This window comes from Eriocheir sinensis, chromosome 16, assembly GCF_024679095.1.
Source record: "Eriocheir sinensis breed Jianghai 21 chromosome 16, ASM2467909v1, whole genome shotgun sequence".
Classification (NCBI taxonomy): Eukaryota; Metazoa; Arthropoda; class Malacostraca; order Decapoda; family Varunidae; genus Eriocheir; species Eriocheir sinensis.
Window position 1 is genome coordinate 9,914,218 of NC_066524.1, and position 15,018 is coordinate 9,929,235.

The following is a 15,018-nucleotide window of genomic DNA, read 5'->3' on the forward strand; positions in this document are numbered from 1 at the left end:
TCCACTCCTAAGACATTACGTCCTTCCCCTGTTTATATGCAAAGTTATTCCCTTATTTAGCTATCTTACTCTCAACTTGCCTATCTAACCCTCTATTTGCCTAACTAACCTTCTATCCACCTATCTAACATATCCACACACACATAAACTCATCCACTGCTTATATACTACCTTCTTTCACTGTTTATATACAAAGTTATCCCCTTATTTAGCTATTTTACTCTCAACTTGCCTATCTACCCCTCTATTTGCCTAACTAACCTTCTATCCACCTATCACAACCTCCTTTCCCTGTTTATATGCAAAGTTATCCTCTTATTTATCTATCTAACTCTCAACTTACCTATCTATCCCTCTATTTGCCTAACTAACCTTCTATCCACCTATCACAACCTCCTTTCCCTGTTTATATGCAAAGTTATCCTCTTATTTATCTATCTAACTCTCAACTTACCTATCCAACCCTCTATTTGCCTAACTAACCTTCTATCCACCTATCACAACCTCCTTTCCCTGTTTATATGCAAAGTTATCCTCTTATTTATCTATCTGACTCTCAATTTACCTATCTACCCCTCTATTTGCCTAACTAACCTTCTATCCACCTATCACAACCTCCTTTCCCTGTTTATATGCAAAGTTATCCTCTTATTTATCTATCTAACTCTCAACTTACCTATCCAACCCTCTATTTGCCTAACTAACCTTCTATCCACCTATCTAACACAAACTCACCCACCTCCTCGTTTTGTCGGCAGCCCTGAAGACCCACGACGACCGCTACCTCCTCAACGGCGACTGGCTGATCGACTGGCCGGGCGAGGTGGAGGCCGGCGGCTCGTCCTTCACCTACACCCGCGACGAGGCCGATCACGAGACCCTCACTGCGCTCGGCCCCACCACCCAGGCCCTCGCGCTCATGGTGAGGAGGGGGGGAGGAGGAGGAAATTGTGAGGAAGAGGAGGCGATACTGAGGAGGAGGAGGAGGAGGGGGAGGAGGGGGGGTAGCAGGAGATAGTGTGAAGAAGTCGAGGAAGAGATATTGGAAAGAAGTGGAGGAGTAAGAGGAGAAGGAAACTGTGAGGAAGAGGAGGCGATAGTGAGAAGGAGGAGGAGGAGGAGGAGGAGGAGGAAAGAAGAAGAAGAAGAAGAGGAGGAGGAGGAGGTGTGAAGAAGAAAAGGAGATGAAGGAAAAAAGAGTAAGAGGAGGAGGGGAGGAGAGAAAGAAGATGGTGTGAAGTGGAGGAAGAGATATTGGAAAGAAGTGAAGGAGTAAGAGGAGAAGGAAACTGTGAGGAAGAGGAGGCGATGGTGAGAAGGAGGAGGAGGAGGAGGAGGAGGTGATGGAAAGCAGAAGAGAAGGAGGAGGAGGAGGAGGATGTGATGGAAAGAAGAAGGAGGAGGAGGAGAAGGAGGAGGTGATGGAAAGAAGAAGAAGAGAAGGAGGAGGAGGTGTGAAGAAGAAAAGGAGGAGATGAAGAAGAGGAAGAGGAGGAGGGGAGGAGAGAAAGAAGATGGTGTGAAGAAGTGGAGAAGATGGAAAGAATAGGAGGAGGAGGAGATGGTGAGAAAGAGAGAATGATGAGGAGAAGGAGTAAGGGAAAAGGAGGAGGAGGAAACATAAAGGCTATTGGCTCATTACGAGGTTGCCCGCTTAGGTGATTTAATCTGCTCGACAGCCACTCGGGGCCTGGGGAGCAGATGAAAGCACCTCGATATTCAGTTTACTCTTGACGCAACAAAATGACGGTCGATTCTATATTTGAAGGAGTTGATGGTATTCGCATTTTCTACTTCTGAGGGAAGGTTGTTCCAGTGGCGGATGACTCGGTTTGAATAGAAACTCCTTCCAATGTCTGTGTTACATCGACTCGACTGAATGGGTAAACCGTTATTTCTAGTTCTTGAGTTGGTTTGCAGTTCAAAGAATTTGGAGTAATCATCGTTATTGTACTTTTTCAGGTACTTGAAGACTTGAATCATATCCCCTCGTAGGCGTCTTTTCTCCAGTGTAAAGAGGTTGAGTCGCTTGAGTCGTTCCTCGTACGGTTGAGCCCTTAAGGTTGGAATCATCTTCGTGGCGCGTCGTTGAATCTTTTCCAGTAAATCAATGTCCTTTCTATAATTAGGAGACCAGAACTGTACTGCATACTCGAGGTGCGGTCTTACCATGGAATTATACAAGGATGGCATCACGGCTGGCGTTTTACACTCGAAGTTCCTCGCTATGAACCCGAGCATAGTTTTGGCTTTGTTATATGCTTTTTTACAGTGATTCGCGTGTTTCAGGTCACTGCTGATAGTGACTCCAAGATCCTTTCCCTCCTGCATCGCCTGCAGAGGTCTCCCATTCATGATGTATGTGTGGTTACTATTTTGGGACCCAATGTGCATGACTTTGCATTTGTCAACATTAAAGGACATTTGCCATTTTTCCGACCATTCGATAATGTGATTGAGGTCTTTCTGAATGATTTCGCAGTCGGTCTTTGTGAGGGCCTTTCCACCCACCTTGGTGTCATCAGCAAATTTCGATGTTGTGGATTTCAGTCCTGATTCGAGGTCATTGATATATATGATGAAGAGAATGGGTCCCAGCACTGACCCTTGAGGCACTCCACTAGTGACTGGAAGCCAATCGGAAGGCTGTCCGTTGAGTAGTACTCGTTGTTTTCTGTCGGTGAGCCAATCTCTCATCCACGCGATCAGATTGGCTCCAATGCCCGCCGGGTGCAGTTTCTTAAGGAGTCGCTCGTGCGGTACCTTGTCGAAGGCTTTCTGAAAGTCCAGGTATATAACATCACTGGGGATGTGGGCATCCCAGTTCTTATATATACCTTGGAAGAAGTCTAATAGATTCGTTAAGCAAGAGCGCTTGTTTCTCAAGCCATGCTGGGTGTCAGAGATTATATTATTGTCTTCTAGAAACTTAACAAGTTTGTCTCTAATAATCTTTCCGAGTATTTTTCCTGCCACTGATGTCAAACTTATGAGCCTGTAGTTTAATTCAACGCTTTTGTCTCCTTTTTTGAAAATCGGTGTTACGTTTGCCATCTTCCAGGCTTCTTGGACCTTGTTCAGTTGTACTGACCAATTGAATATGTTAGTGAGTGGCTGAAGTATTTGTTGTTTAAGCTCTTTTGATAACCGCGGGGACAAACTGTCGGGTCCCGTTGACTTGTTCGTGTCGAGTTTGTCCAAGCGCTTTTTCACTTCTTGGTCGCATATTGAGTCAATATCCAGGGGCGTGATTCCCCTCGACGGGTCAGGGCCCTCGGGAAAGTTTTCGATGTCCTCGACGGTGAATACGGATGCGAAGTTACTGTTGAGGATTCTGGCCATCTGTTTACTGTCCTGAGTTACAGATCCAGTCTCGTCTGTCAGGGGACCAATATTCGATTTTACTTTTTTTTTTCGATCTGATGTATGTGAAGAATTTTTTGGAGTTGGTCTTGATGTCGCGCGCTATTTGTTTTTCATAGCTGCGAATAAGGGTGCGACAAGCTCTGAGGCTGGTGTGGTACTGTGTGCTGGCTTCGGCCGTGTCATTCTCTTGCATTAGGTTATAATTCCTTTTTTTTTTTAAGTTTACTGCCCTTTTTATTACTCTGGTCATCCACGGTGAATCTACGTCACCATTTACTCGCCTGGGTTTCGTAGGCACTAGCCTTCTCTACCCCCAAAAGCTTATCTTTGAAGTCGTTCCACACGTTGTCGATTGCATTGTGGGTGAGGTTAAGTTGGTCCCAGGTCGTAGGGGGAAGCAGCTCACGGGCTAGGTTGAAATTTGCTTTTTTGTCGTCTGGTATCACTGACGGATTGTCTACGAGTTTGTGACTTATGTTGACATTAAAACGGATTAAGTGGTGATAGCAACCAGTAATTTTCTCAGCAACTTCACAGTCGCGAATGAGGTCGGGGTCGCTGACTAATACCAGATCCAGCAGATTGTTTTCTCTTGTCGGTTGAGTTACAACTTGAGTGAGGAACGAATCCTCCACCATTTCTGTAAGTCTGTTACCCTCTTGATCTCCAGTCAACAGTCCTCAGTCAATGTTAGGGCAATTAAATTCCCCAATTATTACTGCTTCTTTGCTTTGTGTTAGAGAGTGAAGCTTTTCGTACAGGGCAGATGGTGTGAAGTGGATATGATGAAAAGAAGAGGAAGAGAAGGGGGAGGAGGCAGTGGTGGTGGTAAATAGAAGAAAGGAGGAGAAGGGGGTGGAGAGAATAGGAAGAGAAGGACGAGGTGAAAATATAGAGAAAAGAAGGAGAAGAAAAGAGAAGAGGAAAACGACGGAATGGTGAAAAAAGAAGGAAAAAGAGAGAGGAAGAGAAGGAGGAGGATATGATGTGAAGAAGTAGAAGAGAAGAAGATAGTGATAAAGAGAGGCTATAGTGAGAAGATTGAGGAGGAGGAGGAGGAGGAGGAGGAGGAAAAGAAGATAAAAAGAGGAAAACAAGAAGAGAATGAGAAAAAGTGGGGGAGAAGAATTGAGAAAGAAGATTATGGTGAGAATAAAGAGAGGAGGAGGAAGAAGAAGAGGAGGAGAAGGAGATGGTGTCAATACGAAGAGGCAGTGGAGGAGGAGGAGGAGGAGACGGGGAGAATACGAAGAGGAGGAGGAGGAGGAGGAGACGAAGTATTTCAAGCAAGAGGAAGGAGATTGTATACTATTGAAGAGAGAGAGGAGGAGGAGGAGGAGGAGGAGCATAAAAGGAAAAGGGGAAGGAAGAGGAAGGAGGAAAGAGCTATTGAAAGTTAATTGTATAGGGAAGTGCGGAGCAAGAGGAGGAGGAGGAAGAGGAGGAGGAGGAGGAGGAGGAGGAGGGAGAAAAATGTGTAAAAAGTGTGAACGGATGATGGAGGGAACAAGTTAGAGAGAGAGAGAGAGAGAGAGAGCATGAGTGAATGAATCTAATTATGATAACCATGAACTAACCCATCTCTCTCTCTCTCTTTCTCTCTCTCTCTCTCTATCTATCTATCTCTATCTATCTATCTATCTATCTATCTATCTATCTATCTCTCGCAGGTATTACTACGAGATCACAACCCAGGCATTTACTACGAATATTGGCTGCCCTTCACCTCCACCGCCTCCACCACCACCACCACACCACCACCACCACCACCACCACCTCCACCAGAAGCTCTCATCATGGGCAGCATCAACACCACCACCATCACCACCACACCACCACCACCAAGAATAGCAGCGAATTTGAGATCTTTAAATACGAAAGGAGGAGGAGGAGGAGGAGGAGGAGGAAGAGAAGAGGAGGAAGGAAGATTGAGGGAGGCAAATGCTGTTACCGTATTTGAATGGAAAGGAAGAAGGCTAGGAGGAGGAGGAGGAGGAGGAGGAGGATGGGGTGGAGGAGGAGGAGGAGGAGGTTGGGGAGTAGAAGGAAGACGAGGAGGAGGAGGATGGAGGTCGTTCTGGTCTTCCTCCCCTTCCTCCTCCTCCTCCTCCTCCTCCCCCTCTCACCACAGACACAATAACGAAATACATAAACACAGAAAAATAGGAGGAAAAGGAGGAGGAGGAGGAGGAGTGGAGAGAATAGGAGGAGGAGGAGAAGGAGGAGGAGGCGGAGGAGGAGGAGGAGAGGTGGAGGAGGGATATAAGCACAGGATTACATTGAGTCGAGAAGATCCCCAGGGAAGAAGGAAGGAGGAGGAGGAGGAGGAGGAGGAGGAGAAGGAGGAGGACGAAGAAGCGAAGGAAGAAGAAGACAGGAAGAAGGAAAGAAGAAAAGAGAAGAAGAGGAGAAAGGAGAGGAAGAGAGGCCGGGAGAAGAAAGGAAGAAGGGAAGGGAAGAAGAAGAAGAGGAAGAAGGGGGAAGAAGAGGAAGAAGAGGAGGAGGAGGAAAAAGGAGGAGGAAGATGTGCTCCCTGCAGAAGACAAAGAAGAAAAGCGAAGGAAATATTCTGTATAAGTGATTTTGGTAAGTATTAGTAGAAGTAGTAGTAGTAGTAGTAGTAGTAGAAGTAGTAGTATTTCATTTATCTCCCTCTCTTCTCCCTCTCTCCCTTCCTCTCCTCCTCTTTCTCCTTCCCCTTCATCTCTTTCTCCTCCCTTCCCTTCCCTTCCCTTCTCCACTTTCTTCGTCTCTTCCTCCTCCTCCTCCTCCTCCTCCTCTTCCACTAACCTCCCCTTCTCTCCCTTCCCGCAGTGTCACGCATCCAGGTGGTCGGCGAGGAAGAGGTCCTGAACCAGCGCCGGTACGAGGTCATAGTGAGCCAATCCTACAAGAACACGGTCCCGCTCCTTCACAAAGAGTTCCTATGGCTCCCCACGTCCTGCCGCTGCCCTAGGATGCGGCGGGGGCACTCCTACATCGTCATGGGGGCTACGGAAGGCGCGGGGAGGGGCGGGAGGGAGTTGCGGCTGGTCTTAGGGAAGGAGAGTTATGTGAAGAGGTTTCGGGAGAGGCATTTGGCTAGGATTCTTAAAGTCAGGCACAATGAGATGAGGTTTTGCCGGCCCTGGAGGAGAGATTTGACGGCACTGTTCCCGCCCCAAGAGCCTCTGGAGTCGATCCCGTCCTCTTCGGCTGCTGGAATGGAGGCTTCGTCTCTTGATGGGTTTGGTTTGTCTTCTTCTTCTTCTTCTTCTACTTCCTCTTCTGCTCTTTCATCTTCTGCTTTGGGTCTGCCTTCTTCATCTCCTGGGTTGTTCTCGTCTTCTTCCTCCTCTTCTTCCTCTTCTTCTTCTTTATCTTCTGAGTTGTCTGGATCTTCTTCTTCTTCTTCTTCTGAGTTTGTGTTGTCTTCTTCTTCTTCCTCTTCTTCTTCTTAGAGCGGGAAAGTTACGTTTTAAGTCAACGGTTTAGAAAAAAAGGCATTTATCTATTTCTTCTTCTTCTTCTTCTTCTTCTGGGTTCTGTACTAGTGGTCAAGAGTTAGCTAGCGGAGTGTATATTCTCTCTCTCTCTCTCTCTCTCTCTCTCTCGCTCGCTCTAATATTAACGAGCACGGACGCGGAAGAAAAAGAACAAAAAACAACAACAAAACAAAGAATAATGGTCAAGGAAAGAAAGAAAGAAAAAAAGGAGAATAAAAAAGATTGAGCCGACGAAGCGGAAAATGAAAAAAAAAGATAAACAAAAATAGAAATGAAAAAAATAAAGAAAAATAATGAGAGGAGAGGGAAAAAAAATCTGCAATACCAATTAGTGAGGACGTCGGGGCGTGAACGACCTCCGGAAAGAACCAACGAGTCGGCGACCCTCCACGACCCTCCACGACCCTCCACGACCCCCGTAAAAATAAATTAATAAATATGAAGGAAAAAAACGAAGGGAACGGACGAGTAGGCTTACGATTTTGACATGCTGCTGCTGATGATGATGGAGAGGAGAGAAGAAGAAGAGGAGGAGGAGGAAAAGAAGGAGAGAGAGAAAAGAAGAAGAGAAAAAGAAAGGGTGAAGAAGATGAACAAGAGAAGAAGAGGAGGAGGAGGAAAAGATGGAGAGAGGAAGAAGAAGAAGAAAAAAAAGGGGGAAGAAGATGAGGAAAAAAAGAAGAAAAAAAAAGAAAATGTGAAGAAAAGAGGAGGAGGAGGAGGAAAAGAAGAGAGGAAGAAGAAAAAACGATGAAGAAGAGGAGGAGGAAAAGAAAGAGGAAGAAGAAGAAAAAAGAAAAGATGAAGAAAAGGAGGAGGAAAAGAAAGAGAGGAAGAAGAAGAAAAAAAGAAAAGGTTAAGAAGAAGAGGAGGAGGAGGAGAAGGAGGAAAAGAAGGAGAGAGGAAGAAGAAGAAAAAAAGAAAAGGTTAAGAAGAAGAAGAAGAGGAGGAGAAGGAGGAAAAGAAGGAGAGAGGAAGAAGAAAAAAAGAAAAGATGAAGATGCAGAAGATGGGGAGAAGAAAAAGAAGAGATGATTTTTAGATGATTATGAACGAAAGGAGAAATGAAGAGAAGGAGAAAAGAAGAGGAAGAAGAAGAGAATAGATGATGATGACGAATGAAGGAAAGAAGAGAAAGAGGAGGAGAAAAGAGAAGAAGAGATGATTTTTAGAGAAGAAGAAGAAAAGATGATTTTGAGATATTGATGACGACGATGATGCGCCTATAAGTTACACAAAAGATGGAAAATTGATGGAAAGAAGCAGATGGATGGAAAATGGAAGAAGGATAAACCAAAACGAGAAAAATAAGAATGATGATTGAAAAAATGAAATAAAAGAAAAATGGAGGGAAAACATGAGAAATGAAATGAAAGGAGAGAAGGAAGAAAGGGAGAGAAAACGTCGTGAAAGGAGAGAAGGAAGAAAGGGAGAGAAAACACCGTGAAAGGAGAGAAGGAAGGAAGGGAGAGAAAACGCCGTGAAAGGAGAGAAGGAAGAAAGGGAGAGAAAACGCTGTGAAAGGAGAGAAGGAAGAAAGGGAGAGAACACGCTGTGAAAGGAGAGAAGAAAGGGAGAGAAAACGCCGTGAAAGGAGAGAAGAAAGGAAGGAAGAAGGGGAGAGAAAACGCCGTGAAAGGAAATAATAAAAAAATGGATGAACTGAAAATAGAAGAAAAATTAATAGAAGCCGAGGAAAAAGAAAAAGAATTCTAGTGACTGAAAAACGAGTGAAATATTAATTGCAAGGAAAATAAACGAAGAAAAGTGAAAAGAGAGAAAACGTGCGAACAAATATGGACCGTTGATGAAAGAGGAACACTTGACCGGCAACACAAAATCGACGAAAGAAAATGACGGCGCGGAGTACAGAAAACGGAGAGAATGTCATTAAAGAGAAAACGTGGCGGGGAGAAGAAAACCAAAAAGAAAACGGAAAGAAAATTATTAAAAAAATCGTTGGCGAAAAAACTGATCAGAAAATAAAGAAAAGGGAGAGGAAATCATTGAAGGGGACATGGTGGAAAACTTTGCCAATAGAAAACAAAAAAAGAAAAGAAAACGGAGTAAATCATTGAAAGAAAACGCGATGTGAAAAACTTTGCCGATAGAAAACGAGAAAAAAAGAAAGAAAAAGAAGAGGAAATCATTGAAGGTGGAAAAACTTAGCCGATAGAAAACGAGAAAAAAATAAAGAAAAAAGAGGAAATCATTGAAGGTGGATAAACTTTGCCGATAGAAAACGAGAAAAAAAAATAAAGAAAAAAGAGGAAATCATTGAAAGAAAACGTGATGTGAAAAACTTTGCCGATAGAAAACGAGAAAAAAATAAAGAAAAAAGAGGAAATCATTGAAGGTGGATAAACTTTGCCGATAGAAAACGAGAAAAAAAATAAAGAAAACGGAGAGTAAATCATTGAAAGAAAACGTGGTGTGAAAAACTTTGCCAACAGAAAACGAGAAAAAAATAAAGAAAATGGAGAGAAAATCATTGAAAAAACTAGGTGGAAAAACTTTGCCAACAGAAAACGAGAAAAAGAAAAGAAAATGGAGAAAAATTCATTGAAGAAAACTTAGCGAGGAAAAAAAAAGAAAATACAGAAAATTGAGGGAAAAAAGTACTGAAGAAAAAAACATGGCGAGGAAAAAAAAATTATGACAACACAAAATAAGAAATAAAAAAAAAATCAGGAAATGTGTTACTAAAAGATTAAGGAAAACGAGGGACTAAAAAACAAAGAAACGTTGGAAAAAAAAAAAACTGGCGACAAAATGAAAAAAATATGAATGCAATGGAAAGAGAAAACAAGAAAAAGTAGAGAAGAAATATTAGATTGCAAAGAGAAAGAAGGAAGGAAGGAAGAAAGGGAGAGAAAACGCCGTGAAAGGAAGGAAGGGAGAGAAAACGCCGTGAAAGGAGAAAAGGAAGGAAGGAAGAAAGGGAGAGAAAACGCCGTAAAAGGAAGGAAGGCAGAGAAAACGCCGTGAAAGGAAGGAAGGGAGAGAAAACGCCGTGAAAGGAGAGATGGAAGGAAGGAAGAAAGGGAGAGAAAACGCCGTGAAAGGAGAGAAGAAAGGAAGGAAGAAAGGGAGAGAAAACGCCGTAAAAGTAAGGAAGGGAGAAAACGTGAAAGGAAGGGAGAGAAAACGCCGTGAAAGGAGAGATGGAAGGAAGGAAGAAAGGGAGAGAAAACGCCGTGAAAGGAGAGAAGAAAGGAAGGAAGAAAGGGAGAGAAAATGTAAAAGGAATGAGGAAAGGAAGGAAGGAAGTGAAAGAAGAAGAAAGGAAGGAAGGGAGGAGGGAAGATTCCATGACAGAAGGAAGAAGGAAGAGAAAATGCCGTGAAAGAATGAGGGAAGAAAGGAAGAGAAGTTAGAAGAAGAGAAAAATGAAAAAGAAAAAGAAGGCTAAAGGAGAAAAGAAAGGAAGGAAGAGCAGATGTGAGAGAAGAAAAGAAAGTAAAAGAGGAAGAAAAGAAAAAAATAGTTGCAAAAAGAAATAACAAAATAAATGATATATATAGATGAGTGAACAACAAGACGCCTTAAAAAATATAGATGCCGAGAAAAAAAAACTGATGTGCATTACGATAGAGTATAGATGAAGGAAGAAGAAGAAGAAGAAGAAGAAGAAAAAGAAGAAACAAATAGATGTAAATATAAATACATGAATGAGTCAGTGATTTAGAAGTTTGTAAAAAAAAATGTAAATATAGTGACAAGAGAGAAAAGAATAGAAGCAAAGTAAATAACAACAGTCGAGAGAGAGAGAGAGAGAGAGAGAGAGAGAGAGAGAGAGAGAGAGAGAGAGAGAGAGAGAGAGAAAATAATTAGGTTACATATTTGTGTTGACGAAAGAAAACAAACAAACATGCATGCGCACACACACACACACACACACACACACACACACACACACACTGGAAGCTACGTATATTATTGTAGCTAATATAAAAAAAACATGGTGTGAACGTGTTTTTGTATTAGCATTATTATTATTATTATTATCAATTAATTGTAAAATATGAATTAGTATTATTTAACTGTAACACACACACACACACACACACACACACACACACACACACACACACACACACACACACACACACACCGCTCCGTAGCTCAGTGGTTAAAAGCCCTGCGCTGACAGGCTTTGCGGCCTGGCAGGTGGAGGTTCGAGCCTCGCTCAGGCCGGGATTTTTCCGCTGACAAGGAGAGGTTACTGTCCCCCTCCGAGCAAGGGGGATGGGGTGTGTGGCGCCAGTACCCAGAGATCGACTATAGAAGCCTTGCTCCTGTCGGGACGGCACTTGCTGGCGATGACGAGTCTAGCTCGTGATCAGGCCGTGGGTGGGTGAATTACACACACACACACACACACACACACACACACGTATAATAGGTTGTTAAGGTATTTCCATACGTAGATGTTGACCCCCTTGACTGTGATATTGTACATAGAAGAGTTAGTGAGTTAGTGAGTAGAGAGGAGGCGGTAGCGGGTAGAGAGGTGAGTGCGTGCGTGCGTGCGTGTTAGAAGAGTCAGGGAGTGGAGGAGAGAAGTTAACAAGTAGCGGAAAGCGTGTGAGTGCGTATGTTGGTGTGATACCTGTACAAGTGTACATAGGAGAGTTAGAGAATAGAGAAGAGTTAGTGAGGAGAGAGTGCGTGTGTGCGTGCGTGTATGAGTCAGTGGTACCAAGTTATCGTACTCAACACATTGTTTCTGATCCATAATTATCGCATAAAAGCACTAACTACCAACGGTTTTAACGATAATTTTTACTTAATGTCGTTATCTGTGCGGGTACGACAGTTTTGGGGTATGAAGCGATAGAACTCTCCAACCGAAACTAACCTCTCTTTTGGCCATTCGTGTCTACTTTCTTCATAGGAGCAGCGATTGGCGGGGTTGTTTTATAATTGATGTTTGCCCTTGAGCTGCTTCCTTCACAAAAAAATGCAATGTTCTGAGTACGATAATCTTGGTGGGTATTTTCAGACGCTTCCGCCTCACAAAAAATAAATTCAAAGGCAAAAAAGGATAGTAATCGGGTTCTAATGAGTGTTTTTTAGGTTCACGGTACAGAAGAAAGGTCAGACTACCACCAGGGTCGTAAAACTCCCCTTGAGAATACCCAGAAACTCTTATGAAAGCCTTATTAAATGTGTGTGCTGGGCCCCGAAGTGTTTCAACAACTATTTACAAAGGCCGAAAAGGAGATGAATCGGGCTCTAATGAGTGTTTTTTTTAGGTTCACGGTACAGAAGAAAGGTCAGACTACCACCAGTGTCGTAAAACTCCCTTTGAGAATACCCAGAACTCCTACGAAAGCCTTGTTAAAAATGTGTGTCGAGGCGCCGATGTGTTCAAGAATATGCCGTGGATGGGCGTGTGTTCTGTTCTGTATAATGCTTGTGTGTGCCCGGCTGCCCGCCCATCCGAGCACTGTTAGCCTAATATAACACTAATTTATTGTCCCAAGCTTGTTTTTCTCTGTTATCCTGCAAGTTAAGTGTCGTTTGAGGCGTCTGAGTGGGCTAGATCAGTAAGTAACCTTGAATTTGAGTGTGAAATAGCTGTTGTTGTGGTCATTTTGAAGGACACGGAAGAATGAAATGAGTGAGGATTCTGTGTCCCGTAACGATATTAACCATTTTTCCTTTAATTCAACTCACGAAAACGATAATTATATACTTACACAAAACGTTGAAATATTATAAGGAGCTACCTAAATCAAATCATCTTATCAATGTACCGGTAGTATATATTAAAAGATGTGAGGATAGCCTACTTTAACCACGTAATCGATTATAAACAACCTTTTTTCTTTAATTTAACCTTTCAAAACGATATATACTTACACAAAACGTTAAAATATTACGAGGAGTTTCCTGAATCAAATCAACTTATCAATGTACCGGTAGTATATATTAAAAGATGTGAGGAGAGCCTACTTTAACCACGTAATCGATTATAAACAACCTTTTTTCTCTAATTTAACCTTTCAAAACGATATACACTTACACAAAACGTTGAAATATTACGGGGAGTTACCTAAATCAAATCAACTTATCAATGTACCGGTAGTATATATTATAAGATGTGAAGATAGCCTAATTTAACCACGTAATCGATTATAAACAACCTTTTTTCTTTAATTTAACCTTTCAAAACGATATATAATTACACAGAACGTTAAGATATTACGAGGAGTTACATCAAATCAACTTATCAATGAGCCGAAAGTATATATTAAAAGATGTGAGGATAGCCTAATGTAACCACGTAATCGATTATAAACAAACCTTTTTTCTTTAATTTAACCTTTCAAAACGATATATACTTACACAAAAAGTTGAAATATTACGAGGAGTTACCTACATCAAATTAAGTTACCAATGTACCGGAATTAATATATTGAAAGATGTGAGGATAGCCTAATATAACCACGTAATCGATTATAAACAACCTTTTTTCTTTAATTTAACCTTTCAAAACGATATATACTTACACAAAACGTTGAAATATTACGAGGAGTTACCTAAATCAAATCAACTTATCAATGTACCGGTAGTATATATTAAAAGATGTGAGGATAGCCTACTTTAACCACGTAATCGATTATAAACAACCTTTTTTCTTTAATTTAACCTTTCAAAACGATATATAATTACACAGAACGTTAAGATATTACGAGGAGTTACCTAAATCAAATCAACTTATCAATGTGCCGAAAGTATATATTAAAAGATGTGAGGATAGCCTAATGTAACCACGTAATCGATTATAAACAAACCTTTTTCTTTAATTTAACCTTTCAAAACGATATATAATTACACAGAACGTTGAAATATTACGAGGAGTTACCTAAATCAAATCAACTTATCAGTGTACTGGTAGTATATATTAAAAGATGTCAGGATAGCCTACTTTAACCACGTAATCGTTTATAAACAACCCTTTTTTCTTTAACCTCGCAAAATGATAATATATGCTTACACAACGTTAAAATATTACGAACATTAACTAAGTCTAATCAAGTTATCAATCCATAGGCTATATTTAAAGATGTGAGGATAGCCTACTGGGGTCACGTAATAGATTTTAACAATTTTTTTCTTTAAATTAACCCTTGAAAATTATGTATACTTTCACAAAACATTAAAATATTAGGAACATTAACTAAATCTAATTAAGTTAAATCCATAGGCTATATTTAAAGATGTGAGGATAGCCTACTGACGTCACGTAATAGATTTTAACCATTTTTCTTTAATTTAACCCTAGAAAACGATATATACTTTCACACAACGTTAAAATATTACAAATATTAACTAAATCTAATCAAGTTATCAATCCATAGGCTATTTAAAGATGTGAGGATAGCCTACCAAGGTCACGTAATAGATTTTAACCATTTTTTCTTCAATTTAACCCTTGAAAACGATGCATACATAAAACGCTAAAATATTGTAAAAATTCCCTAGAGCCAATCACTACATCAATGTATATATATATATGTAAAGATTTGAGGATTCTGTCACGCTAAACTGAGGTCAACTAATCGATTTCAACATCCATGTTTTCTATACTGTACCCTTCTAATGCAACATAAACTTACAATAACACACTATTATATAAAAAGAAACATACCGTCTTCAAATCAATTCACGCTAAAATGCCAGAATATAAGAAAAAACTATATGCTTCGAATATCGATTGCACGACCTAGTGTTGATAAGGGCATCGGATGGGTCAGACCGGTCAGTGTTGATTGAGTAGGTGTCGGGAGTGGATTTACGGCGACTCTCTGCGTGTGTTTGCGCGCGTTCGTGTGTGTTTGTGTGTGTTTGCCTCAGTTCGCGTGTGTTTGCCTCAGTTCGCGTGTGTTTGCCTCAGTTCGCGTGTGTTTGCTTCAGTTCGCGTGTGTTTGCCTCAGTTCGCGTGTGTTTGCCTCAGTTCGCGTGTGTTTGCCTCAGTTCGCGTGTGTTTGCCTCAGTTCGCGTGTGTTTGCCTCAGTTCGCGTGTGTTTGCTTCAGTTCGCGTGTGTTTGCTTCAGTTCGCGTGTGTTTGCTTCAGTTCGCGTGTGTTTGCCTCAGTTCGCGTGTGTTTGCCTCAGTTCGCGTGTGTTTGCTTCAGTTCGCGTGTGTTTGCCTCAGT

General features: G+C 41.6%; 1 protein-coding gene and 1 long non-coding RNA gene across 2 annotated transcripts; one reads left to right on the top strand and one right to left on the bottom strand.

The window, feature by feature from the left end:
* Positions 1-758: 758 nt before the first annotated feature.
* Positions 759-8,377, top strand: LOC126999255 (uncharacterized; the record flags this gene model as incomplete). Its single annotated transcript, XM_050861646.1, is given in 4 exon segments — positions 759-922; positions 5,037-5,952; positions 6,181-7,777; positions 7,846-8,377. Coding segments are annotated over 3 exon segments (1,706 nt in total), but the record flags the coding sequence as incomplete, so codon positions are not given.
* Positions 8,378-8,816: 439 nt separating this feature from the next.
* LOC126999256 (uncharacterized) lies at positions 8,817-9,253 on the bottom strand. The gene is made up of 2 exons (XR_007753171.1): positions 9,155-9,253; positions 8,817-8,950 (listed from the first exon to the last, which is right to left on the bottom strand). It is a non-coding gene; the product is annotated as an uncharacterized LOC126999256 (long non-coding RNA).
* Positions 9,254-15,018: the final 5,765 nt, after the last annotated feature.